Source organism: Balaenoptera physalus (genome assembly GCF_965194825.1).
Source record: "Balaenoptera physalus genome assembly, chromosome: 6".
NCBI classification, from domain to species: Eukaryota; Metazoa; Chordata; class Mammalia; order Artiodactyla; family Balaenopteridae; genus Balaenoptera; species Balaenoptera physalus.
This window is the reverse complement of record NC_138885.1, coordinates 4,831,964-4,851,898: the sequence shown is the minus strand read 5'-3', so window position 1 is coordinate 4,851,898 and position 19,935 is coordinate 4,831,964. Positions and strand designations below refer to the sequence as shown.

Genomic DNA, 19,935 nt, shown 5'->3' with positions numbered 1-19,935 from the left:
TGGATTAAAGACCTAAATGTAAGATCAGAAAGTATAAAACACCTAGAAGAAAACATAGGCAGTATACTATTTGACATAGGCCTTAGCAATATTTTTTTGGATTTGTCTCCTTAGGCAAGGGAAACAAAAGCAAAAATAAACAAATGGGACCTAATCAAACTTAAAAGCTTTTGCACAGTGAAGGAAACCATCAATAAAAGGAAAAGGCAACCTACTGAATGGGAAAAGATATTTGCAAATAATGTCTGATAAGCAGTTAATATCCAAAATATATAAACAACTCATACAACTCTATACCAAAAAAACCTAAACAACCCAATTAAAAAAAGGGCAGAGGACCTGAACAGGCATTTTCCCAAAGACGACATACAGACAGCCAGCAGGCACATGAAAATACAACATCAACTAATTGTCAGGAAGTGTAATTCAAAACCACAATGACCTCCTACAATGTTGGTGAGAATGTAAATTGGTGCAGCCACTATGGAGAACAGTATGGAGGTTCCTTAAAAAACTAAAAATAGAGCTACCATATGATCCAGCAATCCCACTCCTGGGCATATATTCAGAGAAAACCATAATTCGAAAGGATACATGCACCCCAATGTTCAATGCAGCACTATTTACAATATCCAGGACATGGAAGCAACCTAAATGTCCATCAAAGGAGGAATAGATAAAGAAGATGTGGTACATATCTACAATGGAATATTACTCAGCCATAAAATAGAACGAAATAATGCCATTTGCAGCAACATGGATGGACCTAGGGATTGTCATACTGATTGAAGTAAGTCAGACAGAGAAAGACAAATATCATATGATATCCCTTATATGTGGAATCTAAAGAAATGGTGCAAATGAACCTATTTACAAAACAGAAGTTGAGTCACAGATGTAGAAAACAAACTTGTGGTTACCAGGGGGGAATAGGGGGAGAGGGATAAACTGGGAGATTGGGACTGACATATACGCACTACTATATATAGAATAGATAACTAATAAGAACCTACTGAATAGCACAGGGAACTCTATTCAATATTCTGTAATGAACAATATGGGAAAATAATCTAAATAAGTGGATATATGTGTATGTATAACTGACTCACATTGCTGTACGGCAGAAACTAACACAACATTGTAAATCAACTATACTCCAATAAAATAGTTAATTAAAAAACACACAATGAAATATCCCCTCAGACCTGTCAGAATGGCTGTTGTCAAAAAGACAACAAATAACAAATGTTGGTGAGGATGTGGAGAAAAGGCAACCCTAGTGCACTGTTGGTAGCAATGTAAATTGGTAGAGCCATTATGGAAAACAATATAGAAGTTCCTTAAAAAATTAAAAATAAAACTACCATATGATCCAGCAACTCCACTCCTGGGTATATATCCAAAGGAAACAAAAACAACAATTGAAAAAGATATATGCACCCCAATGTTCATTGCAGTATTGTCCAAAATTGGTAAGGTATGGAAGCATCCTGAGTGTCTATCAACAGATGAACAGATAAAGAAGATGTGGCATATACATACATTGGAATATCACTCAGCCATAAAAAAGAATGAAATTTTGCCATTTGCAACAATGACGTGGATGGGCCTTGAGGGTATTATGCTTAGTGAAATAAGTCAGACAGAGAAAGAAAGATACTGTATATTTTCAGTTATATGCGGAATCTAAAAAATAAAATGAATGAATATAACAAAAAACAGAAAGAAACTCAAAGATACAGAGAACAAACCAGTGGTTAACAGTGGGGAAAGGGTGGATGGAGGGGCAAGGTAGGAGAAAGGGGATTAAGAGGTACAAACTACTATATATAAAATAATAAGCAACAAAGATATATTGTACAGCACAGAGAAGTATAGCCATTATTTTATAACTTTATATGCAGTGTAATCTATAAAAATGTTGAATCACTGTGTTGTATACCTGAAACTAACATAATATTGGAAGTAAATCAACCATACTTCAAAAAAAATGTATGTAGAGAAATCACAAGACAATTGTATTTTAATAGTGGAGATGGTAAATGAACCTCAGTGGAACTAAGATTACTACAGTTCATTGGAAGTGGTAAAATGTTGATAACAGTAGACTGTGATAAGTTATGTATATATATAATACTTTTAGCAACCACTATGAGAACCAAACAGAACAATATATTCAAGAATGCCACAAATAAATTATGATGGAATCCTAAAAATTGTTCATGTAACTGACAGAAAAGAGTATTGGGAAACAGAAGAAACAATCAGAAAACAAATAATAAAATGGTATATTTAAGCCCTAACATAATAATTATTTCAAATGTTAACTGTGAAAATATACCAATTAAAAGACAATCATAGTGGATAAAATAAAAAGATCCAACAATGCTGCCATAAGAAATTCACTTCAAATCAATGACAGGTTGAAAGTAAAAAGATGAAAAAAGGTACATATAAACATTAATCAAAAAAGAAGTGGTTATATTGATATCAAAGTAGACTTCAGAGCAAAGGAAACCAATTTTACACAATCTTTTTAAGAATATAGAAAAGGAGAGACTACTTTCCAACTCATTTTATGAGGTCCATATTACCCTGATACCAAAACTATGGAAAGATAGTACAAAAGCAAAAGCCCCAGCTCAATATCTCTCATGAGTTTAGATGCAGAATATCTGAACAAAATATTAGCAAATTAATATAGGAATGTATAAAAATTATACATTCCATATATACTGCATGACCAAGTGGGATTTATTCCAAGTGGAGAAGGCTGATTCAACATACCAAAAAATCAATTAATATAATCTACCATATCAAGGGGCTAAGGAAGAAAACATAAAATGATCACATCAATTGACACAGAAAAAGCTTTTGAAAAAAATCCAACACACATTTATGATTTTTTAAAAAAATCTCAGCAAACTAGGAGTAGAGAGCAAATTCCTCAACTTGAGAAAGAGATACTATAAAAACTCTACAGCTAGCATCATACTTAATAGTGAAATATTGAAATTTATCCTATTAAGACAGGGAATAAGGCAAGGATATCCACTTTTCCCATTCTTAGTCAACACAGTATTAGAATTCCTAGCCACTGCAATAAGGCAAGGGGAAAAAAGCATACAGATTAGAAAGGGAAAAATGAAACTGTCCCTTCCTGTAGATGATATGACTGTCTACATAGAAAATCCCAAGGAGTCTTTAAAAAAAATTCCTGGAACCGACAAATGAATTCAGCAAGGTCACAGGCTACAATATCAACACATAAAAATCAATAATATTTCAATATACTAAGAATCAACTGGTGGAAAATAAAATTAAGAACACAATGCCATTTATAATAATCCCTAAGAAAATTAAATGCAAAGATATAAATTTTTAAAATGTATAGAGTCTGTATCTTATATATAGAAATTTCTAAATAATACACAAAAATATTCTTAGAGATAATAAATTCAGCAAATTTGCAGGGTACAAGATCAATATACAAATATCTATTGTATTTCTATACACTAGCAATGAACAAGTCCAAAAATGAAATTAAGAAAACAATTCCATTTGTAATACCATCAAAAAGAATAAAATAATTAAGAAATATTTAACCAAGGATGTGCAAGACTTGTACAGTGAAAATTACAAAACTGTGAAAAGCAGTTAAAGAACACCTAAAAAATCAGACAACACCCTGTGTTCATGGATTTAAAGATTTAATATTGTTAACAAGGCAATATTCTCCAGAGTGATCTACAGATTCAATGTAATCTTATCAAAATCGCAATGGCCTTTTTTTTTTTTTTTCAAGAAATGAAACAGCTGATCCTAAGATTCATTTGGAACTACAAGGGACAGCAAATAGCCAAAATAATCTTGAAAAATAACACAGAGGACTCACACATCCCAACTTCAAAACTTAATAGAAAGCTACAGTAATTAAAGCACTGTGATACTGGCAAAAGCACAGATGTATAGACCAGTGGAATAGAATTGAGAGTCCGGAAACAAACCTATATGTCTAAGGTCATTTGGTTTTTTACAAGGGTGTCAAAATCATTCAATGAGGGAAAGAATAGTCTCTTCAACAAGTGGTGCTGAGTAACAAAATATCCACATGGAAAAGCTTGAAGTTGGAACTCTACCTCACACAAAACACAAAAATGAATTCGAAATGAATACAAAACCTAAAGGTAAGAGTAAAAGGTACAAAAACTCTTAGAAGAAAGCATAAAAGTATATTTTCATGACCTTGGATTTGACAGTGGATTCTTGGGCATTACACTAAAGTCATAAGCAACAAAAGAAAAAAATAGATAAATTGGATTACATCAAAATTAAATGCTTTTGTGCAGCAGTAGTCACTATCAAGAAAGTCAAGAAAGGCAACCTACAGATGGGAGAAAATACTTGTAAATCACTTATTTGATAGGGGCCTAGTATCTGCATACATAAGAACTCCTACAAGTGAACCACAAAAAGATAAATAACCCAATTTAAAAATGGGCAAAAGCCTTGAATAGACATTTCTCCAAAAAAGATAGTCAAATGGCCAACAAGCGTATGAAAATATGTTCAACATTAGTCACTAGGAAAATGCAAATCAAACCACAGTGAGGTAACATTCAGACCCAGGAGGATGGTATAGTTTAAACGAAACAACACAAAACAACAAGTGTCAGGGAGGATGTGGAGAACTGGCAACCTTCGTACATTGTTGGTAGAAATGTAAAATGGTGTAGACAACAGTTTGGCAGCTCCTCAGACAGCTAATCATAGAATTACCATGTATCCTAACAATTCCACTCCTATGTATATACCCAAAAGAATAGAAAACATGTATACAAACAAAAGCTTATACACAAGTGTTCCTGACAGCACTAGTTACAGTAGCCAAGAGGTGGAGACAACCCTATGTCTATCAATGGATGAACAGATAACAAAAACAAACATAGCCACACAATGGAATATTATTCAGTCATAAAAAGGAACAAAGTGCTGCTGTATGCTACAACAGAGAAGAACCTTAAAAACATGATGCTAAGTGAAAGAAGTCAGGCACAAAAGGTCACACACTGTAATTCCATTTATATGAAATATCCATAGGTAAATAGGTAAATCCATAGAGACGGAAAGCAGATTAGTGCTTGCCAGGGTCTGGGGAGGGGAAATGGGTTGTGACTGCTTAATAGCTGTGAAGTTTCCTTTTGAGATGATGAGAATGTCTTGGAACTAGGTAGAGATAAGGCCTGCAAAGTCTTGTGAATCTACTAAATGCCACTGAATTGTACACTTTAACATGGTTCATTTTATGTTATGTGAATTTCACCTCGATTTAAAAAAAAGTGGTATGGAGAACAGTATGGAGGTGCCTTAAAAAACTAAAAATAGAACTAGCATACGACCCAGCAATCCCACTACTGGGCATATACCCCGAGAAAACCATAATTCAAAAAGAGTCATGTACCACAATGTTCATTGCAGCTCTGTTTACAATAGCCAGGACATGGAAGCAACCTAAGTGTCCATCGACGGATGAATGGATAAAGAAGATGTGGCACATATATACAATGGAATATTACTCAGCCATAAAAAGAAATGAAATTGAGTTATTTGTAGTGAGGTGGACAGACCTAGAGTCTGTCATACAGAGTGAAGTAAGTCAGAAAGAGAAAAACAAATACTGAACGCTAACACATATATATGGAGTCTAAAAAAAAAAAAAAGGTTTTGAAGAACCTAGGGGCAGGACAGGAATAAAGATGCAGACGTAGAGAACGGACTTGAGGACACGGGGAGGGGGAAGGGTAAGCTGGGATGAAGTGAGAGAGTGGCATGGACTTATAAATACTACCAAATGTAAAATAGATAGCTAGTGGGAAGCAGCCGCATAGCACAGGGAGATCAGCTCGGTGCTTTGTGACCACCTAGAGGAGTGGGATAGGGAGGGTGGGAGGGAGACACAAGAGGAAGGAGATATGGGGACATATGTATGTGTATAGCTGATTCACTTTGTTATAAAGCAGAAACTAACACACCATTGTAGAGCAATTATACTCCAATAAGATGTTAAAAAAAAAACACAGTACCTGAAACAGAAAAAAATAAATAAAGGTGGGTATCAGGGACGAGGTGAGACTCAGGGATGTGTATTTCACAAATACTTGATAATAAAAAATATTGCTATTTTATAAAGGGAAAGAACAAGAAACAGAGTTAGGGATTGGGTAAAAGGTATGCTTTATAAACTACTGAGTCATTTTTAAACAGCTGACAGTTTCATGTAAAAACCATGGTGTCAAAATGTCCCTAGAGACAAAATCTTGTTCTCTTTATATAATTTTGTTTGATTAATTTAAGATTGTTATATCAGAATGTCATGCACCTTTGTGAGTATTAGAGCTAATGCTGTCCAGTGTCTAACACAGTGTTCGACACAGAGTGGGTCCTCACTGAATGGTAATTCCTATGGAAAGGGCTTGAGGACAGGCCCCACCTTCTTCAGTTCTGCCCCATTGCCTTGCACAGCGCCAGACTGCAGAGAGGGAAGAGGGAGCCACAGCCTCTGTGGCTCTCAGACACATCACTGTGCAGTGTCTCTCTTGCAGGCTGTATAGGGCAGAGGTGGGCAGGGGGCAGGAAAGGCAAGCAGCTGCATTGGAAGAGGGGGTACCAGGCCAAGTCTGATGACGATGGCATATGAGCAGCTTACTTGGACTCCATCTTTACATGCATGCATCTTCCTTTCAAACTGGACCAACTTCTTCAACTTCCTCCTCTGCATCTTCTCCAGCCACAGGTCATCTAAACTGATGTGTGAGTGCTGAGAGATGCTCCTGGGTTGTGAAGGAGTCTCCCTGGGGACGTCCTCTGTGGAGACGAAGGGGAGGGTCCACGTCCCCATCTCAGCAGTAGAGAACAGCCCCTGAGCTGGCTCAGTGTGAAAAGCTTTCAGACCGCGGGAGCAACTGGGCTTCTTGCCTGGTTGTTCTTCCCACGGCATGTGGTTCTAGAGAACAGAGAGGAAAACATAGCAAGTGAGCACAGTGTCCTTTCTCTGTTTAGTTTCTTTTGGGTATAAACCCATGTTTTGGTTAATCCCTAAAATACAGATGCCAGTGAAGTACTTTGTTCACAGTAATTTTGGAAAATGTGAAAATTAGAAACAAACCAAACCTTGTTTCTGTTAAAATTTCTACTTTCAAGACTATTTCAAAAAAATCAAGTCTTCTACCTTGATCAAAGAATTAGGTCTTGAAAGTAATTACTGAGCTTGGCATGCTCATTAGAAACACTTCTTAAGGGTCAGTGGCTGGGGCAAAAAGCTCTTGCCTAAACAATACTGCCTGGGAACAGAATTTGAACAGAAACACACTCAGGCACTTGTTATTCCTTCTGTCTTGGCACGGACATTAACTAGATGTACTCAGGCTGCACCTTCCTTAGGCGCCTGTGCTGCCTTCACTTTGTCCCGGGTTGCAGTTATCCACTCAGGCACCCTAACTGAATTTCAAAGTAAAATTTGTCCACACTAACAGAATACTTTGTCTTCGTGTTGCACAACCATCCGTCTCTCTGTCCTTTGAAATCAACCCATCACCCTGGGAGAGGAAACCTTTCTTCCCATGTGTTCTTTGAGTCTAATGACCCTCCATCCCCAGTCCCACCCCAGTGGACACCTCCTTCACAGCACCTCTTTGGAATGTCATCCCCAAGCACTTTGTGTATACGATTTGGTGGAAACACAAGTGAAATGTCTCTTGGCTATTTCAAGAGGCTATGTACATACACACATACACACAGACACACACATATATGGAGAAAGAGAAGGAGGCAGAGGAAGAAGGGGAGACATAATTAGTACATAATGGTTTTGGTGTACAGCCTGGGAACTGGGACTTTTCAAAGCTTGCCAGGTGATTCTAATATGCATCCAAAGTCGAGAATCACTGTGTATTTTTTTTTAGCACCCAAATATTACTCTAAGTTTAAAAAGTGCTTTTACTTAGTTCCCTCCCCTCAACTCCACTGTGAGCTAGAAGCAGCTGGCATATTATCCATATCCTATAAATAAGGTAATAGAAACTCAGAGAGCTTAAGTGATTGCCTGAGTTCACACAGCTCTGTGCGTCATTATACAGTTGACCCTTGAACAACATGAGTTTGGACTGCATGGGTCCACTTGCAGATTTTTTTCAATAGCAAATAGGATCCATGGATGGTTGAATCTCTGGATGCGTAACTGTAGATACAGAGGGCTGACTGTTAAGTTACTGTATATTTAGATGTTCCACTGCACAGAGGGTAGGTGCTCCTCACCCCCGTGTTGTTAAGGGTCAGCTGTATTCTTCTGATTCTAAATCCCACGTCCTTTTCACGCTTCTACATTGTAAAAATTCCTGTTGTTTCACAGATGGAAATAACAACTCCATAACTAAGCAAGGACCACAACTTAGACTCGTTTATAACTCTCAAAGTCCCCACAGAGGGAATGGATGTTAATGAGCACATCTTTATGTGAGACTCTCTGTGTGCATTTTATGTACAGTACATAAAGAAGCTGTCCTCCTAAGGCTTTCAGTGAGTAAATGACATAGAGCTGCCTGGAAGGAAGCCAAGCCACCCTCAAGCTGGGGCTTCCACAGGAACGCGCTTACTGCCACTAGAGACGAGCCCACTTATTTTCAAACAAAAGAAAACTTGGACTTTTTCAATGCAGCATCCCCTAGGTTTCTGCCAGCTTGTACCGGAGTTGTTGGCTGGGACCTCTTGATGCCATCAGTGATAGTTTTATCCTCAACTTTTTCTTTATCATAATTTTAGAACATTATCATTTTCATAGCTTGGTTATGGGCCTTTAGAGAGAATTCTGGCTGGTGAATGGTGTCCTAAGTGTCCTTTTGCCTTTCTGATGGAAAAGAGCTCTCCTCCCTTCCAATTTCTCCACCTTGGGGGTGCTACTAGGGCAATATATCCATTTACTCACCAAGGAACTTTGATTTTCTCAGGAAAAAAGGTCTTTGTTCTAAGGCCATTATTTAGAGCAGTATTTGTAAAACCACCAGCAGCACCCAGTATGGTGGGCAGCCTCTAAGATGGCCATCAAAAGACTTCACCACCTTGATGGAGGCTCTTTTATGAGCTCCCCCCCTTGAGTGTGAGCTGGACATAGTGACTCACTTCTAATGAATAGACTTTGGAAGAAGTGACGGGATGTCACTTCCAATATTAGGTCATAATAAGGTTGTGGCTTCCATTTGGGGGTGCCTCTCATGGACCCCTTGCTCTGGGAGAAGCCAGATGACATACTGTGAACAGGGCCATGGAAAGGCTCATGTGGCAAGGAACTGATGTCTCTAGCCAACAGCCAGCGGGGATCTGAGGCCTGTCAACAGCCACCTGAGCGAGTTTGGAAGCAAGACATCCTGCAGTCCGACCTTGAGCTGAGCACAGCCCCTGCCAACACAGTGACTACAGCCCTGTGAGAGACCATGAGCCCAAGCTTAGTCAGCTGGTTCTACAGCAACAGGTAACTCCTACTCCTGGGAACTTGCTAGAGCTGCAGACTTCTAAACCCCATCAAGACTTGCAGATTAGAAATTCTGGGGGTGGGAAATGTCCACTTAGGGGATTCCGATGCAATGGAATTCTCCGATTGAGAATCAGTGTGCTAGAGAGACAGGCAAATAAGAGAGAGGCAAGGCGATCAGGCTGTTCTGGTGCTCCTGTGTGTCCTAGGGTGGAGGGTCAGGGAGCAGACTTTGGGGTTAGGTAAGCTGAGTTTGAATCCTGGCTCTGGCTCTTACCAGCAGTGTGACTTTGGGCAAGTAAGTTTCCTTAATCCCCTTTTGTTTCTTCATCTGTAAAATGGGAATACTAATACTCTCAGAAATATTATGAGAATTAAATGAGATAGTACACATAAAACACATAGTATAATGCCTGTCACACATTCAATACATCAATATATAGTAGCCAATATTATTGTTTTTGTTAATAAGTAGACAGAGCTGAGATGGCTGAGGTGGTGATGGAGTCCTATCTCTTCGGAATGATTTGTTTTCTGATCCCACCTGAGAACGTCACTACAAAAATACTACTTAGCATTAAACTCATTCTATGATTTTTCATTATTTTGGGGAGGCTTTTTTCATTTTTATTGGGAGAAATTTCTACAAATTCTCTTTGTAGTGTTGGGCAACACAGATTCAGTTTATTCAGCTTGCATCCCAGTAAAGTAACCTTGTTACCCACAAATGAACAAGGTGCTCTCCTAATGTGTTTAATGTCATTCCATCAGCCAACACAGGCAAGGCAGATCAAAATCCATTACCACATAGTGCAAGATACGTATACATTGTCTTATGAAATGAGAATTTTCAGAATAAAGAAAAGTTCCAATAGGTAGTCAGCTTCCTGACTTTCTCAAGCCTTTCTTGAGCACATGGTATAAGCCAGACAGCACTGCAAATGCTAGAGATTCAGCAGAGAAGAGAACGAAGCTTGCTGCCATGGAATTTTTTAAGCAATGGGAACTTGAAGATGTACAAAACAGAGTCCCAGCTCTCCAGGTGATAAAGACATATAAATGCATAAGCTTTCTTTACATAGATTAAAAGTAGATGGTATATGGATGGTCCTAGAGATTATCATACTAAGTGAAGTAAGTCAGACAGAGAAAGAAATACCATATGATATCACTCATATGTGGAATCTAAAAAATGGTACAAATGAACTTATTTACAAAACAGAAATAGACTCACAGACATAGAAAACAAACATGGTTACCAAATGGGAAAGGGGCAGGGGATTAAACTAGGGATTTCAGATTAACAGATACACACTACTATCGTATACATAAAACAGATAAACAACAAGGACCTACTGTATAGCACAGGGTAAGTGGATGCAGAAAGGGCAAATGATTTAGCCCAGCATAGGACGCTATCTAAAGGAAAGGAGTTATCAGAGACTATGCAGGACAGGGGCAAGTCCTAGGGAAACATACAGAGGTTTTGGTTTAAAGTCTGTGTGTGAAAGTGTGGCCCTCAGGTAACCTCCCCTAGCAGGTTCAGCCTAGTTACTATGCATACTCGCTTTTTCATTTCCCCTCTCTTCTCCTCAAATTGCCAGCCAACTTAAAACACCAGACACTTACAGTTTCAAATAATTAAACAAGAGGATCCAGATTCTGGGATAGCAGACTGGCTGACATACTTCTCCCTATTTGTCCCACTAAGTACAGCTAAAATCTTGAGACATTATGTATGAAAAAAAATATGAAGACTCTGAATGGTAGAGAGAAGAAGGTACACCAGCTAGGGATCCTAGAATGCAAGGAACAACACACCAGTGAGTTCCCTAAGTTTTCTTTGCATCATATATTCCACTTATATATACCTCATATATAGGTCCTGGAGAATCTTGCAACCTGAAAATACCACTAGGCACAGGCATAAAGTCCCAACAAAAGCCTGCTTTCTCTACCCAGAGGAGCAGACTAGCAAGACAGAAAACTTTTAGATAAGAACTGCCCTACTGTAGCATGCAACATCCCCTCATTCCCTGCCTTCCTCACCAAAGCATGAGTGGGAACTTCTGACCTCATCTAACTATAATGAGGCACAATTCTCTCCCAGCCAAATGGTGTCAGGAAGGCCTAGAGGGTAGCTGGGATGTTGATCCCCTTCCAGTGGTAATGGGGCTCTCTCCCATGGTGTCTTCCATCCAGGGCAGTGATGCATCCCTCCCCTGCCCCATTGGGGTGATGTAGGAGGAGACCTAGTAGAAAGCCAGGACTTTCACCACCACCTAGCATTAACAAAGTCTTCCTACCCCATGGGAAACATTAACAAGTCTCCCTCTGAACCATGGAGGTGTCAGTGGAGTTATAGTAGAGAACCTCAACTCCTGTTCCCACCCATCAGTAATGAGACACCCCTTCCTGCAACAGGTTGTCAATAGAGGCCAAAAAAGGAACCTGGGATTTCACCTACACCTGGCAGTAATGAGGCGGTGCCCACTTTTCCCCACTGGGGTGGTGTTAGAAGTGGTCTGCAAAACAGAAGATTTAAATAAGATACAGTGACTCAAACCATACTACCCCAAATATCCAGAATAAAACAGAGATTCACTAGTCATACCAGGATTGGAGAAAATCTCAATTTGAATAAGAAAAAACAGTCAACAGATGCCAACACTGAGAAGATGCTGGAATTATCTGACAAAGATTTTAAAGTAGCCATCAAAAATGTTTCAACAAGAAATACAAATACTCTTGAAACAAATGAAAAAATAGAAGAGCTCAGAAAATAGAAAATCTTAACAATAAAATAGAAGATATAAAGCATAACTAACTAGAAATTATAAAACTGAAAAATGCAATAACTGAAATTAAAAAATTCAGTGAATGGGCTCATGGGAGAATGGAGAGGACAGAGGATCACTGAACTTGAAGATAGAACAATAGAAATTACACAATATAAACAAAAAAGAGAAAACAGACTGAAAAAAAAAAAGGCTCAAGGACCTGTGAAAGATAAAGAAAGATCAAACACTAGGGTACTGGAATCCAAAAAAGAGAGAAGAAAGTAAGTGGGGGTGAAAATGTAGTCAAAGAAATAATAGTCAAAAATTTCCAAAATTTGGCAAAAGACATAAAACTACAGATCTGAAATTAGACGAACTCAAAGAAATCTACATGAAGAAACTTCATAATCAAACTTCTGAAATCTAAGGACAAAAAAGACAAATGTTGAAAGCAGCGAGATAGAAAAGACACCTTTCCTGTAAGGTAAAAGCAATTTAAATGACATCATCAGAAACCATGAAGACCAGAAAAAAGTGGCCCAACAGTTTTCAAGAGTCACTCATCAAGAAAAAAATTGTTAATGCATAATCCTATATCCAGTGAAAATGTTCTTCAGAAATGAAGGAAAAAATCAAGACACTCTCAGAGGAAGGAAACTGAGAGAATTTGTTGCCATCAGATATACCTTTAAAAAATGACTAAAGGAAGTTTTGAAACAGATGATAAAAGAAAGCATCTTGCAACAAACATCAGGAAAAAAAGGACAATGTAAAGAGTAAAAATATGGGTTAAAAACAACAGACATTCCTTCTCCTCTTGAGATTTCTAAATTATGTTTGATGCTCAAAGCAAAAATTATAACATTGTCTGATGTAGTTCTCAATCTATTTAGAGGAAATATTTAAGACAATTATAAACAGGGTAAGGTAAAGGGATTTAAAGGGAGGTAAGGTTTCTACATTTCACTTGAACTGGTAGTGTCCACACCAGTAGACTGTGATAAGTTGTATATGTACAATGTAATACCTAAAGCAACCACTAAAAAAATTATAAAAAGAGACTCAAATAAGCTATAATACATAAAAATGGAATTCTAAAAAATACTCAAATAATGTATATGACTGCAGAAAAAGAACACAGAAATGATAAATATGAAACAAAAAAATGAAAAATAAAAAGGCAGACTTAAGCCCTAACAATTACTTTAAATATAAATGGTAAATAGTATATATAAAAAGATCAATTAAAAACAGAGAAGGGCAAAATGGATTAAAAAACACAACCAACTATATGCGGGCTATAAGAAACTCATTTCAAATATAATGATATAGGTAGGCTGAAATAAAAAGGATGGAAAAAGTGGCTGGCTAGTGAGCACCTAAGTAAAACCAGCCTGAATCTGTAGGTCTGGAAGAAAACACAAATTTGAGTTTTAGTGCCACCTTGTAGAAAACAAAAGGGAGACTGTCACACCAGCTGGTGCTTTGCAGGATCAGTAGAAGGCATAAAAATTTACGAAATCTTCCAGAAGAGGGAGTAGAAGCATGGAACAGGTATGTTCATAGAAGGTCTGAGAAAGCCTCAGAATCACTAGCAGGCCTGACAGCAGGTATTTTTCTCCTGAGGGCAGTTAGAAAAGACTGGAGGAGGTGACTGCTACTTCAATTTGAAGACAGCAACACAAAAAACAAAGGAACATGAAAAGTCAAGGAATCATGACACCACCAAAGATCACAGTAATATTCCAGTAACCTATCCCAAAGACATAGAAGTCTGCAATTTACCTAATAAAGATTCAAAATAGTTTTTAAGGAAACTCAATGAGCCCCAGGAAAACACAGAAATATAATTCAACAAAATCAAGAAAACAATACATGAACAAAATGAGAAGTTTAACAAAGATAAAAATCATTAATTAAAAAAAGAACCAAACAACTCTCAACAAAGTGGGTATAGAGGGAACATACCTCAACATAATAAAGACCAGCTATTACAAGCCCACAGCAAACATCACATTCAATGGTGAAAAGTTGAAAGCTTTTCCTCTAAGATCAGGAACAAGACAAAGATGCCCACTTGTATCACTTTTATTCAACATAGTATTGGAAGTCCTAGCCACAGAAATTAGGCAGGAAAAAGAAATAAAAGGCATTCAAATTGGAAAGGAAGAAGTAAAACTGTCATATTTGCTGATGAGTTGATGTTATATATATAAAACCCTAAAGACTCCCCCAAAAAACTTATAGAACTAATACATGAATTCAGTAAAGTTGCAGGATACAAAATATACAGAAATATGTTGCATTTCTATACACTAATAACAAACTATCAGAAAGAGAAATTAAGAAAACAATCTTATTTACAATTGCATCAAAAGAATAAAATACCTAGGAATAAATATAACTAAGAAGATGAAAAACTTGTTCACTGAAAACTATAAGACTTTGATGAATGAAATCAAAGATGATAAATGTCACAAGTAAATGTTAAGATGTTTTGTACTCGTGGATTAGAAGAACTAATATTGTTAAAATGGCCACACTACTTATAGCAATCTACAGTTTCAATGCAATACCTATCAAATTTCCAATAGCTTTTTTCACAGACATAGCACAAATAATCCTAAAATTTGTGTGGAACTACAAAAGACCCCAAATAGACAAAACAATTTTGAGAAAGAAGAACAAAGCTGGAGGCATTGTGCTTCCTAATTTCAAACTATATTACAAAGTACTGTAATCAAAACATTAGTGACATAAAAACAGACACATAGATCAATGGAACAGAATAGAAAGCTCAGAAATTAACTCACTCATGTATGAGCAATTAATTTATGACAAAGGAGCCAAGAATATATGGTGGGGTGGACAGTCTCTTCAATAAATGGTGTTGGGAAACTGGACATCCACATGCAAAAGAATATCTTGCACCATACACAAAAATCAACTCAAAATGGATTAAAGGTTTGAATGTACGACCCGAAACCATAAAACTCCTAGAAGAAAACATAAGCAGTAAGCTCCTTGACATTGGTTTTGGTGAAGATTTTTTTGGATTTTACACCAAACGCAAAGGAACAAAAGCAGAAATTAACAAGTGGGACTATATCAAACTATAAAGTTTCTGCACAGCAAAGGAAACCATCAACAAAATGAAAAGGTAACCTATTGAATGGGAGAAAGTATTTGCAAATAATATACTGGATAAGGGGTTAATATCCAAAATATATAAAGAACTCATACAGTTCAAAAACAAAAAACAAACAAAAAAACCCAACAACAATTTGATTAAAGGCCTGAATATACACTTTTCCAAAGAAGACATACAGATGGCCAGCAGGTACATGAAAAGATGCTCAACAGACTAATCATCAGGGAAATGCAAATCCACATCACAGTGAGATATCATCTCACACCTGTCAGAATCATCAAAAAGATGAGAAATAACAAGTGTTGGCAAGGTTGTGGAGAAAAGGGAACCCTTGTGCACTGTTGGTGGAAATGTAAACTTGTACAGTCACTACAGAAAACAGTATAGAAGTTCCTCAAAAAATTAAAATTAGAACTACCATCTGAACCAGAAATTCCACCTCTGGGTATTCGAAGAAAATGAAATTACTAACTTGAAAAGATATATGCACCCTTGTGTTCACTGCAGCATTATTTACAATAGCCAAGATATAGAAACAACCAAAGTGTCATTGATATATGAATGGATAAAGAAAATGTGGTATATATATACACAATGGAATATTATTCAGCCATAAGATAGAATGAAATCTTGCAATTTGTGACAACATAGATGGACCTTGAATGCATTATACTAAGTTTTCAAAATAAGTCAGACATAGAAAGATTTATGATTTATTTTATGATCTCACTTATATGTAGAATCTAAAAACAAAAGCTCATAGATACAGAGAACAGATTGGTGGTAGCCAGAAGTGGGGGATGGAGAGGTGGGTGAAAGAAGTGAAGGGAGTCAGAAGGTACAAACTTCCAGCTATAAAATAAATAAGCCATGGGGATATAATATACACCAGGGCAATTACAGTTAATAATACTGTATTGCATGTTTGAAAGTTGCTAAGAGAGTAGATCTTAAAAGTTCCCATGACAAGAAAAAAAATTCTGTAACTATGTATGGTGACAGATGTTAATTAGACTTATTGTGGTGATCATTTCACAATATATACACATATTGAATCATTATGTTGTACATCTGAAACTAATATAATGTTGTATGTCAGTTATATCTAAAAAAATTAAAAGGACCAAACAGAAATTCCGAGTGGAAAATACAATGTATGAAATGAAAAATGCAATAGAAAGCATCAACAGCAGGATGGATCAAGCAGAAGAAAGAATCTGGGAGACAGAAGACAGGAAGTCTGAAATTATCCAGTTAGAGGAGAACAAAGAAAAAAGAGTGAAAAGAGAGTGAAGGAAAACTATATGATCCATCAGATACCTCAAAAGAACCAATTTGTGAATTATTGGAGTTCCAAAAGGAGAAGAGAGGGAGAGTGGGGGCAGAAAGCTTATTTAAAGAAATAATGGCCGAGAATTCCCCAAATATAGGGAAAGATTTGGATAGCCAAGTTCATGAACCTTACAAGTCACCAAACAAAATCAACTTAAATAGATCCTCTCCAAGACACATTATAATAAAACTGTTAAAAATCAAAGACAAAGAGAGAATCTTAAAAGAAGCAAGAGAAAAGAAGCTTGTAACTTACAAGGGAACCCCCATAAGGCTACTAGCGGATTTCTCAGCAGAAACTTTATAGGCCAGAAGAGTGTGGGATGATATATTCAAAGTGTTGAAAGTAAAAAACTGCCAAGCAAGAATACTCTATCTGGCAAAGTTATCCTTCAGAAATGAAGGAGAGATAAAGACGTTCCCACAAAAAACAAAAGATGAGGGAATTGATCAACACTAGACCTGCCTTACAAGAAATGTAGAAAGGAATTCCACAAGCTGAAATGAAAGGATGCTAATTAGTAACATGAAAACATATGAAAATGTACAACACACTGGTACACTTTAACTGGTAAAGTTAAAGATATAGTCAAATTCAGAATACTCTAATACTGTAATATTGTGGTGTATTAACCATTTAAATCCAGTATAAAAGTTAAAGGACAAGAGTATTAAAATTAACTAAAGTTACAATAATTTGTTAATAAAAATGCAATATAAAAATAAGTAAATTATGACATCAAAAACATAAAGGGGGAGTGAATAAAAGCGTAAGGTTTTTGTATATGATTGAAGTTGTTATCAGCATAGAAGAGAATATTTTACCTATAAGATGTTTTATGTAAGCCTCATGTTAACCTCAGAGCAAAAACCTATAGTAGATGCAAAAAAGATAAAGAGAAGGGAATCAAAGCATACCATTATGAAAAATCATCCATTCACAAAGGAAGGCAGAAAGAGAGGAGGAAAGGAACAAAGGAACTACAAAACAGCCAGGAAGCAATTAGCAAAATGGGATTAATAAGTCCTTTCCTATCAGTAAATACTCTAAATGTAAATAGATTAAATTCTCTAATCAGAAGGCAGAGAGTGGTTGAATGGATTAAAAAAGAAAGAAATATATGCTGCTTACAAGAGACTCAATCAAATTTAAGGTCACATAGGCTCAAAGAGAAGGGATGAAAAAAGATATTCCATGCATGTGGAAATCAAAAGAGAGCAGGGTAGCTATACTTATATCAGACAAAATAAACTTTAAGCTAAAAATTGTAATAAGAGGTAAAGAAGGTCATTTTATAATGGTAAAGGCTCAATTCATGAAGAAGATATAACAGTCTTAAGTATAAAGCACCCAAGACTGGAGTAGCTAAATATACTAAGGCGATAAGTAACATATCTGAAGGGAGAAGTAGAAAATAATACAATAGTAGGAGACTCCAGTATCCTACTTTAAACAATAGATAGGTCATCCAGAAAATCAATAAGAAAATGTTGGACTTGAACTATACTTTAGACCAAATAGATCAAACAAACATATTCATAACATTCCATCCAATGGCAGCAGAATACACATTGCTCTCAAGCACACACAGAACATTGTCCAGGATAGATCATAAGATAAGTCACAAAAAAAGTCTTAGGAAATTTAAGAAGATTGAAATATTACCAGATATCTTTCTAGACAATAGTTTGACTAGAAATCAATGACAGAAGGAAAACTGGAAAATTTAAAAATATCAGTATATGGAAATTAAACACAGTCCTGAACAAGCAATGGGTCAAAGAAGAAATAAAAATTGAAATAAAAATACCTTGAAAGAAATGAAAATGGAACACAATACACCAAAACCTAGGGGATGCAGCAAAAGCAGTTCTTAGAGGGAAATTTACAGTGATAAATACCTACAATAAGAAAAAAGATCTCAAATAAACAACATAACTTTATACCTCAAGGAACCAGAAAAAGAACAACAACAAACTGAAGCCAAATTATCAGAAGGAAGGAAATAACAAAGATCAGAGCATAAATAAATGAAATGGAGCCCAGAAAAACAATAGAAAAGGTCATGAAACTAAGTTAGTTTTTAGAAAAGATAAACAAAATTGACAAACCTTTAGCTAGACTAACTAGGGAATAAAGAGAAAAGACTCAAATAAATAAAATCAGAAATGAAAGAGTTGACATTACAGGTGATACCACAGAAATACTAAGGATCATCAGAGACTACTATTGACAGTTATATGTGACCAAATTGAATAACCTAGAGAAAATGGATAAATTCCTAGAATCATACAACCTACCAAGACTGAATCATGAAGAAATAGAAAATCTGAACAGACCAAATCATATTATTTCCCAACACAAAAGCGCTCACAGCCAGTTGGTCTCAACGGAGAATTCTACCAAACATTTAAATAAGAATTAATGCCAATTCTTCTTAAACTTTCCAAAAAATTGAAGAAGAGAGAATACTTACAAATTCATTTTACAAGGCCAGAATTACCCTGATACACTTCAACAAAGGATATCTATCTAGAAAACTAAATAACCACATGCAGAAAAACGAAATTGGACCCCATCTTACACTACTCACAAAATTAACTTGAAATGGATTAAACACATAAACATAAGACTGGAAAGGTGACTGCCTGCAAACCAGGAAGAGAGCCCTCACCAAAAACTGAATGGGCTGGCACTTTGATCTTAGATTTCCCAGACTCCAGAGCTGTGAGGGAAAAAAACCCCCCAAAAACAAAAATACATAAGTCTGAATACAGTAAAACTTCTAGAAAACAAAGAAGAAGCTCCTTGACATTGGTCTTGGTAATGATTTTTGGATATGACACCAAAAGCATAAGCAACAGAAGCAAAAGTCAGCAAGTGGGCTACATCAAATTAAAAAGCTTTTGCACAGCAAAAACATACAAACAAAAAACCCAATCAACTAAATGAAAAGGCAACCTACAAAAGAGTAGAAAATATCTGCAGACCATATAATGGATAAGGAGTTAATATTAAAAATATATAAAGAATTCACACAACTCAGTAACCAAAGAAACAAACAATTTGATTGAAAAATAAGCAGAGGAACTGAACAGATATTTTTTCCAAAGAAGACATACAAGTGGACAACAGGTACATGAAGAGA

At 36.3% G+C, this 19,935-nt stretch overlaps 1 protein-coding gene and 1 long non-coding RNA gene across 6 annotated transcripts in view; one reads left to right on the top strand and one right to left on the bottom strand.

The window, feature by feature from the left end:
- ARHGEF4 (Rho guanine nucleotide exchange factor 4) overlaps positions 1 to 19,935 on the bottom strand; it is a 270,049-nt gene that overhangs the window by 112,028 nt on the left and 138,086 nt on the right. For all 5 annotated transcript variants that reach the window (XM_082465663.1, XM_082465664.1, XM_082465665.1 and 2 more), the window contains one exon: positions 6,707 to 7,003. In XM_082465663.1, the coding sequence (XP_082321789.1) occupies positions 6,707 to 7,003 (297 nt within the window). The remainder of the gene's footprint in view (positions 1 to 6,706; positions 7,004 to 19,935) is intronic.
- The window catches only part of LOC309662706, a 72,144-nt gene that overhangs the window by 25,080 nt on the left and 27,129 nt on the right, over positions 1 to 19,935 (top strand). The gene's annotated exons all lie outside the window — the stretch shown is intronic.